At 31.6% G+C, this 25,906-nt stretch overlaps 5 protein-coding genes across 7 annotated transcripts; all 5 read left to right on the top strand.

The window, feature by feature from the left end:
* The first annotated feature begins 6,282 nt into the window (after nt 1–6,282).
* Nucleotides 6,283–9,100, top strand: LOC125577881 (probable E3 ubiquitin-protein ligase RHG1A). 2 transcript variants are annotated; one of them, XM_048739972.1, is made up of 6 exons: nt 6,283–6,462; nt 6,964–7,805; nt 7,914–7,970; nt 8,360–8,461; nt 8,536–8,676; nt 8,764–9,100. In XM_048739972.1, the coding sequence occupies exons 2-6, from the start codon at nt 7,026–7,028 to the stop codon at nt 8,914–8,916; spliced, it is 1,233 nt and encodes a 410-aa protein (XP_048595929.1). In that variant the 5' UTR covers nt 6,283–6,462; nt 6,964–7,025; the 3' UTR covers nt 8,917–9,100. The 2 variants fall into 2 exon arrangements, with proteins under 2 accessions (XP_048595929.1, XP_048595930.1); XM_048739973.1 differs by lacking the exon at nt 6,283–6,462 and having other exon boundaries at nt 7,920–7,970.
* Nucleotides 9,101–12,127: 3,027 nt separating this feature from the next.
* LOC106448796 (triacylglycerol lipase OBL1-like) lies at nt 12,128–15,671 on the top strand. The gene is made up of 6 exons (XM_048739971.1): nt 12,128–12,823; nt 12,960–13,153; nt 13,668–13,701; nt 14,141–14,276; nt 14,385–14,871; nt 15,186–15,671. Exons 1-6 carry the CDS (start codon nt 12,517–12,519, stop codon nt 15,435–15,437), a joined length of 1,410 nt encoding a protein of 469 aa, XP_048595928.1. The 5' UTR covers nt 12,128–12,516; the 3' UTR covers nt 15,438–15,671.
* Nucleotides 15,672–16,381: 710 nt separating this feature from the next.
* On the top strand, nt 16,382–17,700 carry BNAANNG40190D (cold-regulated protein 27). Of its 2 annotated transcripts, none has more exons than XM_048739970.1 (5): nt 16,382–16,530; nt 16,626–16,784; nt 16,892–17,159; nt 17,237–17,358; nt 17,450–17,700. In XM_048739970.1, the coding sequence occupies exons 1-5, from the start codon at nt 16,450–16,452 to the stop codon at nt 17,486–17,488; spliced, it is 669 nt and encodes a 222-aa protein (XP_048595927.1). In that variant the 5' UTR covers nt 16,382–16,449; the 3' UTR covers nt 17,489–17,700. The 2 variants fall into 2 exon arrangements, with proteins under 2 accessions (XP_048595927.1, XP_013744373.2); XM_013888919.3 differs by having other exon boundaries at nt 16,384–16,530; nt 17,255–17,358.
* Nucleotides 17,701–18,830: 1,130 nt separating this feature from the next.
* On the top strand, nt 18,831–19,703 carry LOC125578056 (glutathione S-transferase T3-like). Its single transcript, XM_048740341.1, has one exon. It carries the CDS (start codon nt 18,831–18,833, stop codon nt 19,701–19,703), a length of 873 nt encoding a protein of 290 aa, XP_048596298.1.
* A 1,070-nt stretch (nt 19,704–20,773) lies between these two features.
* Nucleotides 20,774–21,779, top strand: LOC125578055. The gene is made up of 2 exons (XM_048740340.1): nt 20,774–21,097; nt 21,609–21,779. Exons 1-2 carry the CDS (start codon nt 20,774–20,776, stop codon nt 21,777–21,779), a joined length of 495 nt encoding a protein of 164 aa, XP_048596297.1.
* Nucleotides 21,780–25,906: the final 4,127 nt, after the last annotated feature.

Genomic DNA, 25,906 nt, shown 5'->3' with positions numbered 1-25,906 from the left:
TCATTTTGGACTGATTCAGATGCACCATGAAAACTCACCTTCATTTGAGTAAGAATTTGAAATGAAATTTTAAAATTTCAGTTAGATGATATATTTTGATGTAGCATTATAATGTATAAAACGAATATCAATTACATTTTTACCCGGATAGATCACCGAGCAAACTAACAACACCTAGATCTTTATCCCCTATATACTAAAGCACAAGTCAATTGCCCAATAAAATTATGACACATGTTTTTGTGTTTCAAAAAAAAAGATATTGTCAATAAAAAAAATTGCATTCTCAATTCCTAAAACTGTAAAAATAAACTAATTTCCTTGATTTTCTCTATTCCACTACGTGTTTAAAAAGAATGTTTTGTTATCTCTCAATTTATATATTTCACATCCCTATATTTTATCACACGATCTCAAACAGTTTTAACTCTATACTAGATTTTGACCCGCGCTTAGAAAACGCGGGTTTATTTTTAAAATTAAATCAATTATTTTTGTATAATTCTATTTAAAATAATGTAGGTTTGGGTACATTTACCTGAGTGCATTGAATCGTACCAAATTAGAAATAATCCAAAATTAAACTGAATTTCATAAATAACTGAGCATATTATATATATATATATATATCTTTGGAACCGAAAAATAGAAACCGCACTAAGAACCAAATGAGTACTTAAAATTTTATAATACAAATTTTATACCTATTTAACATAACTAAACCAATAAAAAATTTATACTATTAATGAAACTATACATGGTAATGTTCACGTTATGTGTAAATATGTTTGAATAATCTGTCATATATTCATGGAGATTTATTGTTAGAGTAATTATATAATATATCATGGGAAAATAATAAATGAGTTTATTTAAATCATGTAAAGTATTTATATAGTTAGAGAAATATAAGGAAAACCAAATAAATAATTAAGTCTAATGAAATGGTCTAACAACTTTGTGTAAGTAGATTTTTTAGGACTCTTTCCCTTTTAATAGTATAGATAATTTTGAAGTAATTAATTTTATTCTTCAATCTCTTTTTTGCCATTCTTCTTCATCTTTCTTTTTGTGTGTATGAGTGTAACAAAAAACAGATTACACAAGTTTATGTCTCGCCTTTAATCATATTTATTTTTCTTTCCTTCTCAATATTTAACACTCTATTTCTTTTACTTCTTTTGTGCATGGATTATGTTGATGATGGTTATTCAAAACTTCATTCTCAAAACACGAAGAAAGAGAAATTTGACAACAAACTAGAGAACTGTAAGTATATCTGAATCTACTATGTAGAAATTGATATTTATAAATCTGTTTGTTATTGTTTGACTATTATACAAATATATTTTCTTATTACAACATTCAACAGAACATGTTTTCTGTCTTATCTTTGAAGTTCCAGGTAAATTTGAACGGTAGAGGAATAGGAAACAGATGGAGAAGAATCCAAAAATGTAAGTTAAAAGAATTAAAAATGTTTTTTTTTTATTATTAACTGACCAATTATCTTTCTACTGGGTTCCAGTCTTCCAGATATCAAACTTAAAAATAAATATTTCAAAACAGTTTAATGTTTTTCTTAATATATTTTAGCTTCACTTTTACTATATTTAAATAAATTTTAAGAGACTTATTTACAAAAAAAATACCAAATAAAACTAAATGGGTCAAATTTAATAATTTTTAACCATATTTTAAGTGTTGGTAGTTATGTATTATTTTGCTTTCTATAATTTTTTTTCAGGAATAAAAACATAAGAATTATTTTAAACCCGTCTAACTGCTTTGTTGAACTGAATACTTCTAATTTTAACTTTTCATTTTATCCGGCTCCAGAAATGTGAGTATTATAAAGATTAGTTTTGATAAAAAAAAAAAGAGAAAATTCTAATTTCAAGAAACAAAATCATTTAAATGCAAGTAAAAATTTGTAGCACGGACTGCTAAGTGCTAACACCAGACCGGTAATACTAGAAATAATACGCTTTAAGATGGTAATACTAGAAACAATGCACTTTAATATCTTCCCGAAGAGCCAAACATGTATCCACCTTTAATATTATGTGATACTGTTCATTTAGTGTTTTACAAGTATTCATTCTTATAAAAACTAGATTTTTTAACCGCGCTACGCGCGGATAAAATATTATATGCATTTTTAAATTCTAAAAAAATAATGTGTAATATTGTATTACATTATTTAAAAAATATAAAATAAGACTACATAACATAAATATATTTTTTAAAACTTTCTTTGTGGAAATCATTATGTTGTTTGATTATTGTACTTGATTCACATATTTGCATAGTTATTTGTGATGGATGAATAACTATATTTTTATTATCAGTAAATAATATATATTTATTATATAATATAAGAAAAATGAAATTATTTACTTATAAAACAAACTTGTCTCATGTTGGGGACTCGGTTATAGATATATCATATTCGAATGAGACATTTTTACAGTTATCAATCTTCTTAACAGTCAAGAAACAAATATGAATATCAAAACAATATCTCATACGATCTCTTTGTGGAATAACTGCTCTGAATAAATTGAATTTAGACATCAAAAACGACTGGAAATGGATGTGCAGATGTATTATCTAAGTCAGCTTTACAAAATACTATTCATTGTTCATATATCATTTATGTCCATCCTATTTTTTTGTCCATCATTTCTTAAACATCTTGAAATAACTGATGCTAATTAATAATAAACTTTTGGCTGGCAAAAAAAAATCAAATTTGTCTAATTATCGCTTAATTTGTCTAACTGATATATATGTATTTCTCAATTCTAAAAAAATAATGAATAATATTGTATTACATTATTTAAAGAATATAAAATAAGACTACCTAACATTAATATATTTTAAATTTTTTTTTTGTGAAAATCATTATGTTGTTTGATTGTTGTACTTGATTCACATATTTGCATAGATATTTGTGATAGATAAATAAATATATTTTATTATCAGTAAATAATATATATTTATTATATAATATAAGAAAAATGAAATTATTTACTTTTTAAACAAAGTTGTCTCATGTTGGAGATTCGGTTATAGACATATAATATTCGAAGGAGACATTTTTACAGTCATCAATCTTTTTAACAGTCAAGAAACAAATCTGAATATCAAAACAATATCTCATACGATCTCTTTGTGGAATAACTGCTATAAAGAAATTGAATTTAGGCATCAAAAAGGACTGAAAATGATGTGCAGATTTGTTATCTAAGTCAGCTTTACAAAGTACTACTATTCATAGTTCGTATATCATTTTACTTCTTAAACATCTTGAAATAACTGATGCTAATTAATAATAAACTTTTGGCTGGAATAAAATCAAATTTGTCTAATTATCGCTTAAATATTTTATTAATATTGTCTAAGAAGCTTTCAATTGATATCGTAGTTTAATCTTTATTAGTTTTTTTTGTTAATTTTAGAGTTTTTTGTATTTAAGATTTTTTTCCATATTAAGCTTATATTTCTTTCACATAATATATATATATATATGTCAAAAAAATTACCATCAAATCAGTTTTACTTATTTATTATTTTGTTTTTAATGAAAATACACTTTTTAAATAATTTAATTTAAAATAAAATTATATATTAATTTTTTGTATTCTAACAATTTGATTGATTTAATTAATTTGCTTTGGTGGATAACTTAAAAAGTTTTCATATGAATCGGGGAAAGCAAGCTTATGTTGTTATATTATATTTATTTGTGTATATGGAATCTATACATAATGCTAGTGTAATAACGAATAAACATTATTATTTTTTTGTAACTTCAAAAAGATACATTATTACAATTTGAAATTATTCAAAATTGAATAAAATGGTAATTAAATAAATCTAATTGTTTTTTTTATCTTGTTTAGTTGGATTCTCATGAAAAGAAATCGATAGGTTAAACAAATGTTTCAAAATTTGTTGTGTTATTGTTTTGTCTATAAATTACAAAATTTATTGAATTGATATATTTAATTATTGCACCTTTAAATAATATTTTATTAAGACATTAGAGAACTATGTTTTGTAACTTCAAAAAGATACATTATTACAATTTGAAATTATTCAAAATTGAATAAAATGGTAATTAAATAAATCTAATTGTTTTTTTATCTTGTTTAGTTGGATTCTCATGAAAAGAAATCAATAGGTTAAACAAATGTTTCAAAATTTGTTGTGTTATTGTTTTGTCTATAAATTACAAAATTTATTGAATTGATATATTTAATTATTGCACCTTTAAATAATATTTTATTAAGACATTAGAGAACTATGTTTTGAGTTGTTTTGTCAAAATTGTACAAAAATCTATGCTTTTTCATATTTGTCACGAAAACTTATATGTTAAACTTACTTTTACAAAATTCTTAACTTTGTCACGAAAACAAAAATCTATGTTTTTTTCATATTTGTCAATGTTCTCACACTTTCAAAGAATATATTAGCTTAGTCACTTACTTATTTTTTTTACAAAACAAAATATCGGAGTCTTGAAAGTTGAATCCATATTATTGTAAATGTACATAAGAGTTTGTGATTACATATTTAGTGATTCTTGTATATGTGTTCAAGAAAGTTTCAATGGCTTAGTGGTATCTGTCCTATATTTATGTAATACTAACCCGGGTTCGATCCTTTCCTTTGCATTGTTTATTCATTTTTTACGAAAAACTAAGTGAAATGACGTGGCAACTTCGGACTCTTTGATTGGACGATTTTTTGTGCCTACGTGGACACTCTAAGAGGAGCTTATATCCCCCTTTTAGTATAGTATATTCTTAACTTTGTCACGAAAACAAAAATCTATGTTTTTTCATATTTGTCAATGTTCTCACACTTTCAAAGAATATATTAGCTTAGTCACTTACTTATTTTTTTTTACAAAACAAAATATCGGAGTCTTGAAAGTTGAATCCATATTATTGTAAATGTACATAAGAGTTTGTGATTACATATTTAGTGATTCTTGTATATGTGTTCAAGAAAGTTTCAATGGCTTAGTGGTATCTGTCCTATATTTATGTAATACTAACCCGGGTTCGATCCTTTCCTTTGCATTGTTTATTCATTTTTTTACGAAAAACAAAGTGAGATGACGCGGCAACTTCGGACTCTCTGATTGGACGATTTTTTGTGCCTACGTGGACACTCTAAGAGGAGCTTATATCCCCTTTTAGTATAGTATAGATTAAAATTAAAACAATGATAAAACAACTTTTAAAACAGTAAATTGACCCATGCGTAGCATGGGGTTCATACTAGTTGATTTATAAAACATGAACTTTTTTTACTAAACTTTATTTTCGGCTAAATTTTTATGATTCAACGTAGTCAAGTTCATATTTTTTTTGCGCATTTTCGAACCGACCAATAGAAACTACACCGGGTGTAGTACACTCTATTGGTTACTTAATCACAAATTGGAATACGGCCTGATATCTAAATGCCCATCTAACTGTGAGCAGCATCTTTAGGCAAAATAATAATTCTAATGAACATATATTGGTATTTTGTTTTCATTTCTTAACTGAGAATCTAATGAGAGATAATAAAAAGTGACGAAATAGAAGATAAACAGAACCAGAAAGTAAACCAATGTGTTATGGTAACTACTAACTAGTTAACAACAAAAGTAAGAAATGAGAATTCAAAAAAATTTAAAGAACAGGAAGGGACGTGGGTGACAAAGGAAAGGGCTATGAATCCTGTGATACTTATTCTGGTTGGGCGTGGGGCATATGTCCATTTTGTCCTTTAAACGTCCCAGAGCAAATATTAACTTGCCAACTTGATTTTCCTCCTCTTCTCCTAAAACACCTATTTACACATAACGTTTATTTAAATTACATAGTTAATATATTGAAATTTAATTTAGTTTGTGTTTGTCATTTGTTCATTTAGTCAAAACATCTCAATTCTCATAATATTTTTTTGGGTCAAATTCAATTCTCTTCTTAAAAATATGTTCGTATCCGTTATCACTGACTGACTATTCATTACCATAATTGAAATTTAATATTTGTTGATTTAGGCAAAGAAAAAAAATAGAATTGAATTGATTTAAATCAACGAATAACAACAAAAACTATACTAAATTTCAATAATGGTAATAAATGGTCAGTCAGTGATAACTAATAAAAACCGTTTAAAAAAAAAAGAGAATTGAATTTGACCAAAGCATTCAATTCTCTTCTTTAAAAAATTGTTCTTATCACTGACTGATTGAACCTTCATTGCCATTATCTTTCTTTCTTACTTTAGTCTTTTTCTTTTTTTACCAATAAATTTATAAAAACTTTTAAGTTTGGTAAAATGGTAAATTACATACACATTGCTGTCTCTCCCTAATAATCCTCTCGTCTGTTCCCATTTCTCCTCATTCCCTCATCTCTTTGGTCTTCCTCTTCTCTCTGCAACAAACCAGTAGGTTCTCTTCTCTTCCCCTTCTGTATTTTGAATCGTTTTCATGAAGAATCTCCCTAAACTTTTGCTTTTCTCAAGATCGGTTTTGTTTTCTAGCTCTTATGTATCTGTTTGTATTTTTTGTCTATTGTTCTTTCTTGGTTTTATTGTGTTCCCAAGCTCCATCGATATCGATTGGTGGGTTCATTCATTTTTGGAGCTTTGTTATATTTTATGGGTTTAATCATATTCCAAGCTGAGCAAAATCTATTGAAAGATGGTTCCTTTAGATAAGGTTTAAGGCCATCTCATTTGAATGGATCTCTATGAACGTGTTCTTGCGTTTATTAGTCTTTTGAGGTTGTTGATTGTTTATCTATCTTCAAGCTGTTGTCTTTCTTTACTTTTTAAATTTCATATCTTTATAAATTATATGATTGTTTACGCCATTTATCATTACAGTTCTAGTAGCTGTCTTTGTTGCTGAAAAGTTTTACTAACTGGCATTGTTCTTTTTTGCAGTCTCCCATTGTTGACAGATCAAGGAAACTCTCGTGAGTAAGTGTAACAAAGCTTTAGCCGAGATGCAGGAAGAGAGGGGCATCCTCGGCTTTTTATCAGAAGCCTTGAGCTTTGAGCTTGGTTCTTCTACCTCAATTGATGCTGTCACAGATCATTGGGATCACATTCACAGTCTCGGTGATAACGACTTGCACGATTACATGATTGCGAATCCCGAACCAAGTCACGAGGAGCAACATGATTTACATAGCGAGGCTAGCTCTAGTGGCACCAAGAATGAAGCAACTTCCAGTCACAGTGAGCAACGAAGAAATGAAGATTCTGAACAACCACCATCTGCCCCCAATCAACATGTTCAGAACTCAAACCCTCCTGCTCTTAGCGTACCACCGTTTCAGTGGACGGAGGTCTCACTCGCGGATGGATCATCAACCTCCACTGTACCACCTGTAGAGAGAAATCTTCATCTAGATGAAACCAGGCCAAGAAGCATACCAGAGAGTCCCTTGTTTATTCCAGCTCCTGAACTTAGGAATGCAACAAGTGGAGACCTGAATGTTGCATCAGCCGTATCTAGGACAGGCTCAGCGACAGGTGTTCAACCACCGTCTTACCAGAACTTGCCACATCAGCAGAGAAGAAGATCCGAGCTAGCTCGTAGGTCATTGATATCTTCCCTTGCGGGATCTGGTGATCATCCAACACTTGGTGCCTCTCCGGATGGGCTTGTGCTTCAGCCTGGTGGTGATAGACAAGGGGATGGTGTGGCCGGGGCTCATCATTCTTTTCGTGCCTTGGCAGCTGCAAGCAGAGGAAGAAGCAGCAGACTCACGGTGTCACAGGTCAGTTCATTACAAGTTCTATGGTCATGAATGAAGCCCTTTTAACTTTAATGGTCGTTTTGTTCTTCACTCAAATAGAAGTGACCAATGAGCTTTCCTTTTGGACAGATGCAGAACATCTTGGATGTCATGCGTAGGGATCCGAATCATAACTTGCGGCTCGAGGTTAGTTTCTCCTTCCGGCTTAGTAGAATAAACAATTAAGAGTATTGCAAAGTTATCTTCTCTTGTTGCTAGGCCTGTGGGTTTGGTTTTATTGGTTAGTTCGAAATTCAGTTACTTTGGGTCGGTTTTCGGTTAAAATTTTGGTTTAAATTGAATAATATTCAAACTTTTTGGGTTATGCTCGGTTATTTCAGTTATTTCGGTTCGGATTTTGGTTTTTTTTAAACCAAACTAAACGATTACCAAACCGAAAACCGATTTTTTAAGCTGCTGAACTGAACCCAACCTTTCGGTTTGGCAGGTTCGGTTTGGTTAATAACCGCAGGCCTGCTTGTTAATGTCTAGCTGAACTAACTTAATAAGTACTCTGAATGGGTGTTTTGTCACAGGACGTTATGCTTCTAAACCAGTCATTGCTGTTTGATGGGGCTGGTGGTATGCATGATCGTTATAGAGACATGCGACTAGATGTAGACAACATGTCATATGAGGTGAAAAAAAAACCCCATAAATCTTTGTCATTTTTGCTCGTAAAAGCTTCACTCATTTGGTTAATGAACTTTAGGAACTGTTGGCACTAGAAGAGCGTATTGGAGATGTTTGCACGGGTGTAAACGAAGAAACCATATCAAACCGGTTGAAGCAGCGTAAATTCAAAAGCAGCACAAAATCTCCACAAGATGCAGAGCCATGCTGTATTTGTCAGGTACAAATATATACTTGTTGCTGCAATGGTAATACCAAGAAAGATTACATTTTTTTCCGGTTATGAATGGTGAAACATGGTGTGTAGGAGGAATACAGTGAAGGAGAAGACATGGGGGCGTTAGAATGTGGGCATGATTTCCATAGCCAATGCATAAAAGAATGGCTGAAACAGAAGAATCTTTGCCCAATTTGCAAGACGACAGGCTTGAACACTGCCAAGAAGCGAAAAATAGGATGAATAAGAGTATTCAGAAGAGAATGAAAATCCTCTTTTTTTCTGTATTTGGTTGGATAATATATTTTACTCATTTGTCAATGGATTATTATGAATCCATTGAAAGAAGCAGGAAGTTGAGTCGGTTGATGTTGAGATGTTACTTATGAGAGGATTGTTAATAACAACCCATACTTTGTTTTTTGAAGGTGGCTCTCTCTTTTCTTTAACTCGAGCTTGAAAATGCAGTCTTAGATATTTTGATTCCAGAGACAAACCTGCTATGCTTAGCCTCTAAGAGACCTTCAACATTTAAAACACCAAACGAATTGTCGAATAATATGTAATCCGTGAATCTCCTTTGATGTGGTGAGTACGTTAGATGCATTATCCCGCGGAAAGACTTTACGCTATTGTATGTGGATGTATCTATTAAACTAATGATGTTAATTTTTTTTACAACAAGAGGAACACCTAACTTAATAATCTTTTGATGTCAAAAAAACTTCTTTTTTTTCTTAAGCTATTACTAATTCAAAAATTCCGGATCTATGGGGATCATGTGTGATTGCTGGACTCGTACATTCATTGCCGGCTTGTCTGTCATTGTACATGTTTTTGTCACCGGAATATAAGAGATTATAAAAACGTCGAAAGATTTCCATATGAATTGAAAAAATAAGCCATTCTTTTGGTATACACACTATCTTAATTAACTATGCATAATCTGTTCAAATGCTAGTTTTGATTGTTAGAAAATGATCATGACCAAATCAGTGTTTCAAATTCCGCATGTAATAAGGACATGCCCGGCTGTGCAGAGAAGCTGAGGAAGTATGGACTTCCGGCCCACAATAATATAAATAAAATTCATTCAACTTTTTAAAAATCTCTTTAGTTTAGTGGTGTAAATCATCTAACTATCACCTAAAAAACATGAATTCTTCTTTCTAATGTTCCTAGCACCTAATAACCCTTCAAAGACTCCATGTTTACTATACCACCTTTGCCCCTAACCATATATGTCTCCTTTCAAAATCCATCGATTTTACACCATCGAAGAAAATTCATACTTGGATGTACGATGGGGGAAGATAAAGATAAGTTTACCCCTTGGACCATTTTTAATACCACTTTCGGGTGTGCTTCAGACCAATGAAACAATTCTGAGTCAGCTACTTTAATGTCTTAGGATCCTGTCAATGTTACTACATAATTTAGCATTCCAATTTTTTCTAGATAAACCAGAAAATTCATGATAATTTATTTCGATCATCAACATAAATTATTCTCCAATACAAATAATTCATATTTGTGAAGATTGATTATGTTGAAAAAACTGTCGGATTCAATGGAGTATTGTTGGATAATGCCCATTACTGCTTAGATGGAGGACAATTAGACAGTACATGATTAATTGTTTTGTCCTCCATCCATATCTCACACAGTGTGTCTTGCAATTTATCCCTCTCCCCTTAAAGATTTTGCTACATGAAGACAACTTGAAAGAGCTTGCCAAATAAAGCGTCTCGATTTTGGTGAGTATTTTAGTTATTATTATTTATTTTATTTTTTTGCTACAAATGTAAATATCAAACTGAAGGAAAAATTTGAATACTCCCTAAGTAAATCGATAAAACTGCATCACCTCGGCAAACAAGTTTAAAAACAAAGGTGAGACAAGATAGGCAAAAGATAAATGTTTGAATAACATAAAAATTTGTTATTTGTATATTCAACATTCAAGATTAAAGCCATCATTATATTTTTTTTCTCTAGATGTTCTTGGCCTAAAAAGATACTGTATATAAGAAGAAATTGAGTACCCTAAAAAAGATTTTTTTTTGTTTTATTTTAAATAGACCTAGGCCAAAGGTTTATCTAATTTATTAATTTAGGATCCTATTTTTATTTACCATTAACAAGTCATAGTATGACCATTTAAAGAATTAATTAATATGACATACTTGATTATTTACATTAATAATAAATCAACTATAAATTTGAATTTTGTTTTTTAAATTATAGCAAAATTTATCGAGAAAGAATCTAACAAAATCTTACTTAAAAATTTAAATTTTTATAAAATAACATACTAATTAACGATTTTTTTGAAAAGTGTTTTATTTAAATAAATTATCACACATCATTAAAAAGGATTAGAATTCATAAAATATATAATATTTTTATACAAAAATAAATTTATTAACATAGGTTAAACTTTGATGTCTACAACTATATATTATCTTTTTATTTATTTTGAAACTCTCAACAATATATTTTTTAAAATGTTTATATACAAAAATATAATATATATAATAACCTTTAGTTCATACACCATTTAAAAAAATGTATTATTAGAAAACTATGAAATTTTAGTAATTCATTTAAAATATTAATGACAAATTAAATTGTAATTATATTTTTTTAATTATGACAAAATCTGTTGAGAAAATTTTAGAAATATTACCAAAAATTCTAATATTTTTTAAATAAAATAATGCATTAATGTAGTAACAAAAACAAAAATTCAAAATTCATGTAATCTTTGAAACTCAAAAATGATAATATTTCAAATTTTACAAAAGATAAAATCATAGATAATAAAAAGAAACTTTTTGAAATGCACCATGAAAAGACAAACTATATATGTTGTAAATATTAAAGCAATCTAATATTTTGAAATCTTAATTAAAAATAAAAAGAAAACTTAATATCATAATATCCAAAAAAATATCCTAAAATAAAATTTACTAAAATAATATGATAGATGCTACTATGTATAAAATTTTCAAAAATAGTAGGACTATATTATTTAAACAAAACAATGTTTTTACTTATAAATCCCGTAAAATACTAAAATAATATATGCTAAAGTATATTTTTTAAACACATCATGTAAGTATAAATTATCTTAAACATATTTTTTTTATATAATATAAATAAATAAAATTTTAAAATGTATTATAGCGAAATGTATAAATTAAAGAAAAAACATATTTTGATTGCTCTACGAAACATCTGTAACTACCATCTTTAATTGCAATATATAGATCCACCGCAATGGATCTTGACTTTGATTTATAGTTGGTTGATCATTACATATATTAACAAAACAAAACGAACAAACATCAAACCATAGTGAGATTTTTTATCTTCTAAGCAAAATTTGATCCGGTTTATGTTTTCCTTTTTTAGCACGAGGTCAAACTTTCTAATATGGTCGTAAAGGGAGTTCAGTAGTTTGCTTTTATATAAAGATCATATTTTCACCGAAAATCCAGTCGAAATTGATGATTTTCACTATTAATCATTAACGCAATCTAATATTTTAATGCATATGGGATTCGTCAAATCAAATATGTCTCCCGCGTAACGCAAGGTTTATGAACAACGCATGTGTCAATAATCTTGGCTTGTGGACGGAGACCAACCTCCATGATATCATCGCAATATCGACATTTAAATAATAAAACAAAGCAAAAGCATAAACTCGTGGCAAATATTAAAATATATTAGCCTAACATTGCATAAGTACACAAAGCTAGCATGACTTAAACTTGCAAACCAACTCTTCCAGCTAAAAGAATTTTGACAATCAAACCACAAACAAAGAAAAGAAAAATGTGTACAACTGAAAACTATTTTGTTTTGGATCCGCGAGGAGCCACCTTCTCGGATCTAATACGTCTTCTCTTCTCCTCAGATCTCAGGAATAGAAGGTTCATACACTCTTCTGAAGATAGGCTTGAAGATAATGATCCTTGCAAGTTCCGGAGAAGATGGATCATCTTTGTATCCATCGTGATTCAAAAACTCATGATTCTCCTAAGGAAACCTCTCTACTTTTTCGGATTCTCTCTTGGTTTTTGGTTCAACCTTCTTTATATCAATGGTGGCTTCTTCATGATTCTCCCAAATCTTTTCAAAGGTATGGTTTTCTTTTGACTTTCTTGCATTTAATCAATTAATATAAGTTCGTTAATACATCAAAATCAAATACAACGGGAAACACGTAAATTAGTTAAATCCTATAAAATATTCTTTTGTTTTTGTAATTATTTCAGGAAAGATTATTTGGCCAGAAGAAACATCGTCGACATTTGCATCTCTAAACGGAAACCTAGACGGACGAGTGGAGTTAGACGGGAGAATAGAGAGAGGAAGTAAAAGATACAAAGCAATGTTGTCAATCATGGCTTCTAAGCTTTCTTACGAGAACATTAACTTTGTCAGCTCTGTCCTTCACAACCATTGGAAGGTTTTATTAATTAACTCTTTCATTTCTATTAACAATCTTATTTATTAGTATAAATTAAGAACATATAACAGATACTATTTTTTGGTTTAGTCAAGAACAGTATCAAATGAATATAATTTAAACGTACATGCATCAAATTAGTAAAATAATTAGTTGGACTTGGAGTATTAAATTAGATAAAATATTTTTTGGTATTGAGAAACTTATTAATTTTATAGGTTTTGCCAAAAGTAATTTTATAATTTTTTCTTCTAACAATATAATTTCAAAGTAATTTCCTTATAGTCTAGTTTTTTCCTTGTTGAGTAAGTAAAATGTTCATATAAAATACGGAAACTGACGTAGCTAGACTGTCATTTAGCTCTATCTTTATTTCGTCGAATTATTAAAACGTATCTTTAAGTTATAAGCATGATCATGCATGATTTTCTTTGATTAAAATAACAACAAAATCAAATCCTATTGATTATGTGTTGGACTTATAATCACAATTTTTATTATATTCCTGATACAGATGGACCTGTTGGGGTTCTACAGCTGTTGGAATGGTGAGAATGCTGTCCTTTTTTTATTAATGAATAATGATAATACATATAATTAAGTAAATTAACTGCGTTGGTCCAAAAAGGCAATACCATGTGAAATATGCGGATTTTCTTGTATTGTTTCTTACCAAAATGAACTTGATTCCAATAATAATTGGCGACATCACACGCGAAGTCTCTAGTAATTTAATCTTTTAAACCAATTTAATCTTTTAAACTAGTTTCATCCAATTCCAAATGACTTCAAAGAAAATATTTAATTCATTGCTATACATGTCTTTAATCACAGTCTCTCTCAATTCTATAGGATCATATATACCTTAACATCCCCATAAATTATAGGATCTTGAATTCATTTGTACTTGTATCGAATATAAAGAAGTTTGCTGACAAATATTTACATGATTTTTGTAGTAACACATTCTTCATTGGGTTTTCTCAGGTTACCAGGAACAGAGGTCAACGGAGGTGCTTGTCATAAAGGACGCAAGCACAGATCCAAACCTCATCGTTGTCAGTTTCAGAGGGACTGATCCTTTCGACGCGTACGATTGGTGTACCGATTTGGATCTCTCATGGTGATTTATTTTTTGTTTTGTTTTAATTTGATTAAAGTCTTCATTGATTAGTTTTCTTTAGGTTGGATATTAATTAATCGGGTTATGCTAACCGCTCTCTAAGTATAGGTACGAAATTAAGAATGTGGGAAAGATCCATGGAGGATTCATGAAAGCTTTAGGACTTCAAAAAGAAGGAGGATGGCCTAAAGAAGTGAACGTTGATCAAACCCAAAAAGAAACAACTCAATATGCATACTATACTATTAAGAGTCACTTAATAGAGATTCTCAATCAAAATCCGAAATCCAAATTTATTCTGACCGGACATAGCCTAGGTGGAGCCCTAGCAGTCCTGTTTACGGGAGTGTTGATGATGCATGAGGAAGAGCAAATGCTAGACAAGCTCGAAGGAGTTTACACATTTGGCCAGCCACGTGTAGGAGACGAGGAGTTTGGAAAGTTCATGAAAGATTCGCTGAAGAAGTATGAGGTCAATTACGAAAGATACGTTTATTGCAACGACATGGTTCCTCGGTTACCTTTTGACGACAAGACACTTATGTTCAAACACTTTGGGGCATGCCGTTACTATGACAGTTTCTATAGAGGAAAGGTAATTTATAATTTATAAACCATCCAATGTTCTTTTATTTTCTTAAATTTAGTCACCCATATGATTTGAGATGGATACAGTTTTTGTTGTGTCTTGTTTCGCACATGTTCCTAAAGTTCTTTCTCAGATGAGAATGTACTTCTGGTCGGGACATGACTTGATATCTCGGAAATAGGAGTGGACGGAGAACTAGATGATTTATATTTTATAATTTTATTTAATATATCCTTTCTGTTTTGTTTTCGCATGGATTTTCATTTAGTTGTTTCCCCTACTGATCTGTCTTCATTGCTATTGTGTAATAATGTGTTCAGATAGAAGAAGAGGAGCCTAACAAAAACTACTTCAATATCTTATGGGCCATACCGAAGATTATGAATTCAGTGTGGGAGATGATTAGGAGTTTCATCATACCTTATTGGAAAGGTGAAGAATACAGAGAAGGATGGTTCTTGAAGTGTTATAGGGTTCTCGGATTGTTAATTCCGGGAATACCTGCTCACGCTCCTAATGAATACGTCAATGTCACACTTTTGGGAAACTTATTTGACTCGCACCATGACTAGAATTTGGTGTGCATCGTTTCCAAATTCTTTGTATAATTTACTTTTCGTTCAACTTTAAATAAATATATGAAGATAATGAAGGAGTAATAAAACGGATATAAACGTATATATAGGCTGGAGAATGTCTACAGAAGGTACAGCATTCACAAATGAAAACTCAAAGACAATATTCTTCACTTGACTTAAAAAGTTGGATAGTTTCATTTTATGATTTTTCTTTTAAGATGACTTTAGCTTAATCTTGATTTTATCCTATCCAATATGATAAATTTCTCAATTAATTTTTAGTTTTTATTTACAAAGATTGTGTGAGAAATTTTTTAATCATAACACAAAAGGTTAATACACATAACTCATGTAACATTTATTTATTTATTATTTTAATTGTTAAGTTTACCAAGTTTTTTTCGTGCGGATTATGTATTTTAATTGGTTATTTTCCAAAATTTGCTACTATTTGAAATTGTTTTGTTCTAATTTGTATTTTTCTTACTACTATTTCGTAAAGTTTAGATAGATAGAGATTTATTCTGTATCAATAACTTTGAGATACTAGAGTGGACTTGCATCGTCCGACTTTTATACTGGGCTGGTGAAATTAGCTTTTGTTCAGCACTTATTTGGCTACTTTACCATCAAGAAACATGTGCAATCCTAAATCTCTTACAATAAGTCTTTTTCCACAGAACAAACCATGCTTTTTATTGATGCTCTTAATAAGATCGGCATTCCATTGTCTTAAAAAGAGTGGATCTAATCCCATTGGATAGAGATGACGAAAAAGGGAAGATTGCTTGTCTTAAAAAACGCGGAGAGTCTGAGGCTTTACAAAAAAGATTGTGCGAGAAAATATCTTTGTTATCTAAGAAAAAGATCTAAAGAGGTTTGATTCCGCCAAATTGACCGGTGATGACGTGGCAGCATAACCACGTGTAAAAGCGTACTGTTCTTTTGTCGACTCTTTTTCATATGAGATATTTTTCCTCCTCTCTCACAACAAGATAGACAGCCAATGGCTGGTGATTACAGAGGGAACTATATCCGTAGCTCCGACCATGCTTCTTCTGTAGAGGAACACACGCCTTCTTCTATGGTATATATTTCAACTATTACTGATTCCTTTTCGCCTTTTAAAGATCTGATTACACAGTAGTTTGTATATATAATTGATGTTTCCACATGTTTCAGTATTCCTCGGGAAAAGAGTGTATGCCTACAGAATGGACTGATGAGAAGCATAGTCTGTATCTTAAATCAATGGAAGCTTCATTCGTACACCAGTTTTACAGCTCCCTCAGTTCAAATTCGAGTAAGGAGAACGTAGGAGGAAACCCATCTGATGAACAGGTGTGAATGAGACGTTTACCTCTGTTTTTTGTTTCTTCCATATAGCTTGTGTGATTGGATCATCGAAATTTAGTCTTTGTATGTATTGTTTTTGCTATTTGTTCAAGGTTCTTCGTGATGGTGGTTTCTGGCAGAAGATGAATGTAAGACAACCTGAGTATCGTCTCAAAGGAAGACACGGTGGTGGTTCTCCTCATGAGTTTCTTAGGAGTCCATGGATAAAGCACTATAAGTCTTTACCAAAGACTCAAGTGGTTAGCTCGAAGGCTTTAGTCATATGCAGCTCTGGTTCAGCGTCTAATCTCAAGAACATGCTACGAGAAGGCTGCTCTCATTTACATGACCGGGATCAAATCAGCATAGGAGAAGAAGAAGGTATTAGTTTTTTCTTTCGCGCTCTTCAAATATATTGTGTTATTGTAGATTTGTATAATCATTTGTTTCCTATTTAGCTAATTTTTTTCCTACAGAAGAGGCATCTGACCAGAACTTTGTCAACGAAGTAACAAAAGGGGGAAATGGAAGCTCCAAGAAGATGAAGACAGTGATGAGCGGATCATCGAGTACTGATCAGGTGAACTTTCACCAATTAGTTTGATCATAGCTGTAAATGTGATCAAGTTATTGATCTAATGTTATCGTCTTGTTCCTTGTCATGTATATAGGTTGTTCCACTCAGAAAAACTCGTGCAGACATGACGTAAACTGAAGTCTATTTATGAAAAGGTCGTTACAACTGGGTATGTGAGGAGTGTTTTGTAATGTATAGACTATAGAGTAAAAACAGTCAACCCCCATGGTTAGTTGCATGTGTCTTCATCAAATATCCCCCTAACTATAAACATATTGTATGCTCGTGTGAGTGGCCTTCATATGTGATGTAAACCTTAAATTTGCATCAAGTTGTTTTTGATTATTTTTGTTACTAAGAGCATGTACATTGGTGTATCTTAACACCGTAGCTTAGGGAAATTAGGTTTAAAAAAAAAAGATTAAATGGGATTAATACAAAAGACGTAGCTTAAATAACAGACAGAAGGAACGTCCCTTGGTCGCCACGCGTCGCATCGCAATTGGAGAGAATCGGTGTCGCTGGCGTTTCCTCTCTCTCCTTCTTCTCTTTCATTCTTTCGTGTTTTTTTTTTCTCTGGCGATATGGCGATTTTTCTCCTCTCCGGTGGATCTTCTCAGCGAGACGGTGTATGTGTGGGTGGGTCCTGTCGACGCTGGAAGACGGTGTCCTGTCTATCTGTTGCTCTCGTCGGGGTACAAAACAGCGAGATCTCTCTGTCATGGTGGCTCTCGGAGACGATGGAAAACGATTACTGTTGCTTCGCCGGCGAATCGGAAGGTAAAGAAGCATGATGCATGTCTTTGATTGTGTTCCTTCATCGTTAATCTGAAGAAGTAGAATCAAGTTTGAATATTTTAATTATGCTTGTCTTTCATTTTGTTTCGTGATCGGTATTTAAGATGTTGAATCCTTTGATTTGTGTTGATTTGTTTCTGTGTTTTTGTCTTGAGATGTCTGACGAGAATGAAATGGATAGAAGAAGAAGAAGAAGCATGGTCCAGGTTCGTCGGACAAAACCCCCGCGATTTCTCATACAGGTAAAACCTTTACTCTGTGGAATTGTTTAAAGCATAGCATAGATATGATCTTTCTGGTGGCTTGTGATTAATGTTGCGTTTGATGTTGGTGGTTAGCTTCGTTTGAAATGAATTGAATGGTGGGTTATTGTTTGGTTAGGTAATAAATAGAGGTTTAGGTGGTTAGATAGAAATGAGATTTTGGTTGTCTTGGGTAATAAATACATGTTTATGGTTAGATAGATATGAATAGATTTGTGTGATGAATGGGTTAGATAAACGTCTTCTCGGTTTGGTTGGGTGTGATCAATGCGATTCTAGCATCTGTTCTCTCTATAAAAAACTGTCTTCTCCTCTATGTTGAATGCGTTAAAAACTTACCTTCTCCTCTGTCTTCTCTTCCCTCTTTCTCATCTCTGTTAATTTCTTTCTCTCTTCCTTGAGGTTGATTCAGAAATGGATTCTAATCCATTCTCGCAACCCTCTAAATTTCTTGACCTATTAAATAGTCAACAAAGCATCTTCTTTGGCAACAATGATGACAGTGTTTCACTGTCTTCATCACAATCTCCGTCTGTACACAATCTTGGAACCGACGATGGTGGAGAGACTGGTACACAGCGTAAAGAACGGCAGAAGTGGACGCCTAAGGATGACATTGTGCTCATTAGCTCATGGCTTAACACAAGTAAAGATCCAGTGGTGAGCAATGAACAAAGGTCAGACGCTTTCTGGACAAGAGTAGCGGCTTACTTTGCGGCAAGTCGTCAAGATGGTGGCCGTGACCAGAGAGAATCTAGGCATTGCAAGCAACGCTGGCACAGGATGAATGATCTCGTGTGCAAGTTCGCTGGAGCCTACGCCGCTGCAAGCAGGGAGAAGACGAGCGGGCAAAATGAGAATGATGTGCTGAAACAAGCACATCAGATATTCTACACCAATCACAAGCAGAAATTCCTCCTTGAACATGCCTGGAAAGAGCTGAGGAACGACCAGAAGTGGTGTGATTTAGCGTCTGCTAAAACCGAAGGAAGCTGCAAAAAAAGAAAGTGTGAGGATGGTGCTGCTTGTTCAAGCTCCCAAGCAACTGAAGTGAAGCGTCCACCGGGTGTTAAAACCGCCAAGGCCAGTGGCAAGAAGACTGTGACTGAGGAGAATGCGACGATGGAGTTTCACAGCATGGTGTCACTAAAAGAAAGGGATATCGCCATGAAGGACCGCATGTCTAAGATGAGGCTACTGGAAAGTCTGATAAACAAACAACATCCCCTTCTCGCGTACGAAGAAGGCCTGAAGAAGAAGCTGGTTGATGAGTTGATGTTGTCTTAAGTTCCATGGCTCTGTGTTCTTGAAGTTTCATCTGCTGTTCTCATTTTAGTTTAAGTTGATCTTGTTGTGTCTGAATGCTCTTGATGTTGTTGTTATGTTCTCGTTATTGTTTGATCTTGTAATGGTTTTAAAGTTTAAGAAAAATGTTGTTGTTATGGTTTAATGTTGCTGCGCTTTGAACTTTTTATCGTTTGTTGTTGTAATGGTATTAATGTTCTTCTTCATCTTGCAGGTCACGGGTGAGAGACAGAGGTCACGGGTGAGAGACAGAGGTCATGGGTGAGAGACAGAGTTCACGGGTGAGAGACAGAGGTCACGGGTGAGAGAGAGAGGTCATGGGTGAGAGACAGAGTTCACGGGTGAGAGAGAGAGGTCTGTAAAGGTGTCTGTAGAGGTCTGTAGAGGTCTGTAGAGGTCACAAGAGTTTGTATTATTGTTTCACGGTTTTGATGTACGTAGAGGTCACGAGTGTGTAAAGAACACTTGAATTCTCAACATTATAAATTGCAAGCAAACTCTCATTCCCAACATTCTCAACATAACAACAATCTCATGTTCTTCTCTCCAATCTCATTCTTAACATTCTCATTCAACGGTTGTAACCAACAATCTGATCCCGCTTCATTCAACCTTCCTTCTCTTCTTGTAAACCAATCGTCTTTCTCCCCTAAACTCATCACAACCCAAACTTGTAACCCAAGCTTCCATCTCTTGTAAACCCAATCTTTTATATCTCTTTAAACCCAACCCAATATTTTATCTCTCTCTAAACCCAACCCAACCCAATCGTTTCTTTCACAAATACATATATAATCATGGCCTCTTCTTCTCAAAACCCAATTGATGACGAGTCAATTGATGAAGTTTTCGATCAATATTTTGATCAATATCTTGATCAAACATATCAGAATCTGTTAAATGCTCGAAGTGATCAAGCAGATGAAAGAAGGACAAGAAAAAAACGAGTTTTTATCGAACGAAACCGTGAAGAAGGCCATCTCCGGTTATGGAACGATTATTTCAGTGACACTCCTACATATCCTGAAAATCTATTCAGACGACGATTTAGAATGAAGAAGCCATTGTTCCTGCTTATTGTAGATCGCCTTTCCAATGAAGTTGAATTTTTTCGTCAAAAGCAAGACGTTACCGGAAGACTTGGTCTCTCTGCACTTCAAAAGTGTACAGCAGCTATTCGGGTGTTGGCATATGGTTCTGTGCTTGATGCGGTCGACGAATACCTCCGGCTCGGTACAACCACTACTCGGTTATGTGTGGAAAATTTTGTGGAAGCAATAATAGATTTGTTCGGTGATGAGTACCTACGAAAACCAACACCGGCTGATCTTCAGCGTCTACTTCATATTGGAGAGCTTCGTGGGTTTCCTGGAATGGTAGGAAGCATCGATTGTATGCATTGGGAGTGGAAGAATTGTCCCACCGCTTGGAAAGGCCAATATTCTCGTGGTTCGGGAAAACCCACCATCGTTTTAGAGGCGGTTGCTTCATATGATCTCTGGATATGGCATGCGTTTTTTGGACCTCCAGGTACCTTAAATGATATTAATGTTCTTGATCGCTCACCTGTTTTTGATGATATAATATATGGTCGAGCCCCGCAAGTGAATTTCTCGGTCAACGGAAGAGAGTACGATTTGGCTTACTATCTCACCGATGGTATTTATCCAAAATGGGCAACTTTTATCCAATCTATTCCAATTCCCCAAGGACCGAAAGCAGTTTTATTTGCGCAACGTCAAGAAGCTGTCCGAAAAGATGTCGAGCGTGCTTTCGGAGTTTTGCAAGCTCGATTTGCCATTGTCAAAAATCCCGCTCTTTGTTGGGATAAAGTCAAGATTGGAAAGATTATGAGAGCATGTATCGTACTCCATAATATGATTGTAGAAGATGAAAGAGATGAATACCCTCGATATGATGTTTCAAATTTCCAACAAGGAGAAGGCAGCGGAAGTTCACATGTCGATCTCAACTATTCCACAGATATGCCAACAAATATCGCCAATCAGATGGGTGTTCGAACAAGAATTCGTGATAGACAAGCACATCAACAACTAAAAGGTGATTTGGTTGAACATATATGGCGTAAATTTGGACGTGATCAAGACAACAACTGAACTTCTATGTTTCTTTCAAATTATTTTCGTTTATTTTTCTACTATTTGTTTTCATGTTTTCATGATTCTATTTCAAAATCTTAGTTTAAAATGTTATGTTTGACTTTCTTTTATTTAATAAATAATTTAAATTTTTGTTTAAAACTTTATGTTTAAAGATAATAATATTTTTTAATTGTTAAGAACCTTAATTAAGAGACCACCAATAAACCACTATAATTAAGTGTCTCTTAACAAAATCCCTTATCTTAATTTTAATAGTAAAAAAATCACTAAGGGACACTTAAGGGTTCCACCAATGTACATGCTCTAATAGCGCCGGAAGTATAGTGTATATGATTTTGAACTTCCATATTAGTCTACAAGAATCACTTTGAAAGTTAAAAGTAATCGTTATAGCAAATTAAGTTCCACACTTTTACCAAAAAAAAAAAAGTTTTTACACTTTGACAAGTTGTATAGTACCGTCTCTTTAACGTCACACAAATAATGTCTACTAGATTTTGACTCGCGCTTCAAAAACACATATTTATTTTTAGAAACAAATAAATACTTCTTATATGAATTTCTATATAAGAAAGTGTATAAGTCTGGACAAATATATCCGAAATCGAAGAACGGAACCGTGCCAAACCAAAATATCAAAATCAAAATTAAAACAAATTTCATAAATAATCGAACAAATCCTATATTTTAAGAATAAAAAAACTGAACCGGACCCAAATCAAAAACCGAATGAGTATCCAAAGTTTTAAAATACAAATTGTAAACCTAAAAATATTAAATTATACTTAATTTTTAAATAACGAAATATCTTAAAATACTCTTTATAAACCGAATTACCCAAAAACTAAATTACACAAATATGTTTTAATCTAAAATATTAAAATTTATCCAAGTTATTTGATATTTTTATCCGAACAAACCGAATTACCTGTTAATTAAACTAACACCCCCCCCCCCCCCCCCCCCCCCCCCCCCCCCCCCCAATTATCTGATGTTTTTACTTATATTATATCAAATTACTCGGAAACCAAACCGGAGCCACATTTGACCCATTTTTTTTGGATATTACATAGTTTCTAATTTTACTACCTGAACCGAACCAAAATAACCAAATCGAACTTTGTATGAATTGCTAAATTTAATGGTTCCTAAATATAAAGAACTGAAAAACCAAAAAAAAATACCCGAACATAAACTGAATGTTGAGGCAGAATTTTTTATCTACATTTAAATGATGCGATTACAAATTATTTATTTCCTTCTAGTGGAGTACATAAATAAATTAAGATATAAGAATTGTTTTCGTATTCGACTCAAACTCGAAGTCAAATTGGTAAACCTAATGATCCATATATAATGCGGTTCAGATTTAATAAAAAACTATTAACTAAAAATTTGAGAAAGCCTAAAAATCCACCTTTAACTTGTGACTTGATATGATGTTGGTCCACCTAGTAAAAACCCAGAAAAACTAATATTTTTAAAAAATTGATTTACTTTTTAATAAATACATTAAAATTGAAGAAAATAGTTTATCAAGTTGTTGATTAGCTTAACTTGATTTAGTATGTCGTCATACACTTATTCTAAATAAAGATTGGTAGGCTGTTACTACTGAATCTAATAAATATCCGAAATGAGTAAGCAATCCGATTTTGTATTTTGTAATCGTAATTAAACCAAACCTGCCAATTTTTGTTTTGATTTTTAGTGTATCGATATATGGTAGGCGATTCTGTCGGCAAACGAAAAAAAAATCAGATGATCACTTTGCCATTAATATGTGTGCTATTAGTAATAATAATGTACTAGGATAAATACTACGCTTTATGAAAATTATTTAAGAAAATATCGTATGGAAAAATAAAATTTATATTCTTGATCTAATTAATTCTTTTGTTAATTACATAATTTGTTTACTGATGAGCTGATCCCATTTTTTAAAATATTTTAGGTCAAAAAATTACTTATCGCATAAGAACCTAACTTTTAGGCCGAAGAATCTCAGACCTACAATTTGGTTACAATGAAACTATGTCACTTTGGTTTTATATCATGATTTAGCAATTTAAAAGTTAATTATTGTTATGAGAAGTTTATGTGCCAATCATATCTATTTTCAATATTTTTTTTTCATTTTTGTGTCACTTTTTTCATTTTAGTTATTGCTCGATATAAATATTGACTTTGAGTTTATTCTCATTTCATTATTTTTTTTTGGTCTAAGATTTAGAAAATGTTTGAGATTTAAAATTATTAAAGAGGTACATAGTTATGGTAAGATCTGCGCCTTGTGCAGAATAAATATTTTATATTTATTACTGATTTTATGTTTTTCTGCATATTATGAAATAATGAAATAATAATTATATATTAAATAACTAAAAAATCAGTTACTATTATGTAATAAATTGGCTTGCGCATGTAAATCAAACGACTGCTCTTGTTTATTAGCAATCACTTAGGATAAATAAATCAAAACAATTAATCTTATCTATCGTATACGATATATAATTAAATTTAAATGATATTAATATAGATATATAGTATACTTTTAATATGGATGTTTATTAAATGAGGTTTCTACTCATATGATTATTTGCATATTTGTATAACAATATTTACACCATCCATTTTTTTAATGTGGAATATTTAGTGGTTTCAATAATTTATAATCATTTAAGAAAACAATGAAGATTTCAAAATTAAAATATTAACTTTTCAATATATGTTCAACGCAGAAATCAAAATATAAGTATGTATTTTCATATGATGTATAATTTAATTTAAACGATATGAAATATCTATATATATATATATATAAACATAAAAACCTATTAAAATAAAATTATTTATTCATATGATTTTATAATCATTGTATTTTATTATAGAAAAAAAGTTTAAACCTTGATCACAAAAGTTTATGTGAGACTTTTAATAGTTTTAGTAATTTATACTCGTTTTGAGAAATTCAAAATACAACATATACAAAAAATCTAAATTTTTATTATATGATTAATGTAATTGTGTAATTTATTTTCATAATAAATAATTAAACAAAAATGATTTAAATTATACAGATTGTTAGCAAATCTTTATTATTTAACATCATTAATTGCCATATATATCTTAATCACATTACATAATTCCGTAGGTTTTATTTATGGAAAAAATATATAATAATTTCAATTTTGATAAATGAATAGTTCATAATGGACATACTATATAATATAACATTTCCCAACAATTTAGTTTTGAACTAACAAAATTATCAATTGATTTTCAAGCCGCCACGTAAGCAAAATTAACATTCTAATTACGTGACAATTTAGTATGACACCTTTTTAATTAGTACAAACTACAAGTTATAAATTTTTAAATGTTTCTCTATTAATATATATGGCATAGATAGAGAGATAAATAAGGTAAGACTAAAAATTAATTAGCTAATGAATAGGTCCAACTTAGATTTTTTAGTATTCTTCTATTAAACTTTTAATAGTATAGATAGATTGAGTCATGAATTCCGATATGTTACTGTAAAATTCCGTCTTGAATTCTCGTTGAAAACTCCTTAACAAAGAACTTGACTACCACTGTACGTGATTAGTTTTTTTTTTTTTTTTTTGCTAACTACCGTACGTGATTAGTTGAAAGTTGAAACACGGCTGTTAGGGGTAACCGGCTCCCTTTGTAACCATATACCATTGCTTTGCTTATCCAAAGACTAGAAGTTGGGACAAGGACCCTGTTCAGCAAGAAGATTACCACAAATGCGATCGCATCTAGTTTATCGTGTGATGTGTGTCTCTAACTAGAACACTTTCTTTTGCCTCTTCTTTTTTCTTATTTTGCTTTTTGTTTGGTGTGTTATGAGCTTTTAAAGCGAACGTTGCTAGGTTTATAACAATAGGGGATAGTGGACTGGTGGACTGGTGGACTGGTGGACTGGAGATACATCATACATGCATGATGCATGCTAACTTGGAAAAATTTACTAAAATAGTGGATTACAAATACTAATTTTAATTCGTTGATATTTATGTACTTATATGAGCTACA

Source organism: Brassica napus, chromosome A9 (assembly GCF_020379485.1).
Source record: "Brassica napus cultivar Da-Ae chromosome A9, Da-Ae, whole genome shotgun sequence".
Lineage (NCBI taxonomy): Eukaryota > Viridiplantae > Streptophyta > Magnoliopsida > Brassicales > Brassicaceae > Brassica > Brassica napus.
Note: the sequence above shows the minus strand (reverse complement) of the source record. Positions and strands in the feature narration are given on the sequence as shown.

What these genes read in the sequence shown, in the direction of transcription:
- LOC125577881 (XM_048739972.1), top strand. Translation starts at nt 7,026, where the DNA reads ATGCAGGAAGAGAGGGGCATCCTCGGCTTTTTATCAGAAGCCTTGAGC. An exon ending in ATCATAACTTGCGGCTCGAG is followed by an intron (nt 7,971 to 8,359) that starts GTTAGTTTCTCC and finishes GTTTTGTCACAG; the next exon opens with GACGTTATGCTTCTAAACCA. An exon ending in AGCCATGCTGTATTTGTCAG is followed by an intron (nt 8,677 to 8,763) that starts GTACAAATATAT and finishes CATGGTGTGTAG; the next exon opens with GAGGAATACAGTGAAGGAGA.
- LOC106448796 (XM_048739971.1), top strand. Translation starts at nt 12,517, where the DNA reads ATGTGTACAACTGAAAACTATTTTGTTTTGGATCCGCGAGGAGCCACC. An exon ending in TCCTTCACAACCATTGGAAG is followed by an intron (nt 13,154 to 13,667) that starts GTTTTATTAATT and finishes TTCCTGATACAG; the next exon opens with ATGGACCTGTTGGGGTTCTA. An exon ending in ACCGATTTGGATCTCTCATG is followed by an intron (nt 14,277 to 14,384) that starts GTGATTTATTTT and finishes CTCTAAGTATAG; the next exon opens with GTACGAAATTAAGAATGTGG.
- BNAANNG40190D (XM_048739970.1), top strand. Translation starts at nt 16,450, where the DNA reads ATGGCTGGTGATTACAGAGGGAACTATATCCGTAGCTCCGACCATGCT. An exon ending in AACACACGCCTTCTTCTATG is followed by an intron (nt 16,531 to 16,625) that starts GTATATATTTCA and finishes CACATGTTTCAG; the next exon opens with TATTCCTCGGGAAAAGAGTG. An exon ending in GATCATCGAGTACTGATCAG is followed by an intron (nt 17,359 to 17,449) that starts GTGAACTTTCAC and finishes TCATGTATATAG; the next exon opens with GTTGTTCCACTCAGAAAAAC.
- LOC125578056 (XM_048740341.1), top strand. Translation starts at nt 18,831, where the DNA reads ATGGATTCTAATCCATTCTCGCAACCCTCTAAATTTCTTGACCTATTA.
- LOC125578055 (XM_048740340.1), top strand. Translation starts at nt 20,774, where the DNA reads ATGAAGAAGCCATTGTTCCTGCTTATTGTAGATCGCCTTTCCAATGAA. An exon ending in TTCGTGGGTTTCCTGGAATG is followed by an intron (nt 21,098 to 21,608) that starts GTAGGAAGCATC and finishes ATATGATTGTAG; the next exon opens with AAGATGAAAGAGATGAATAC.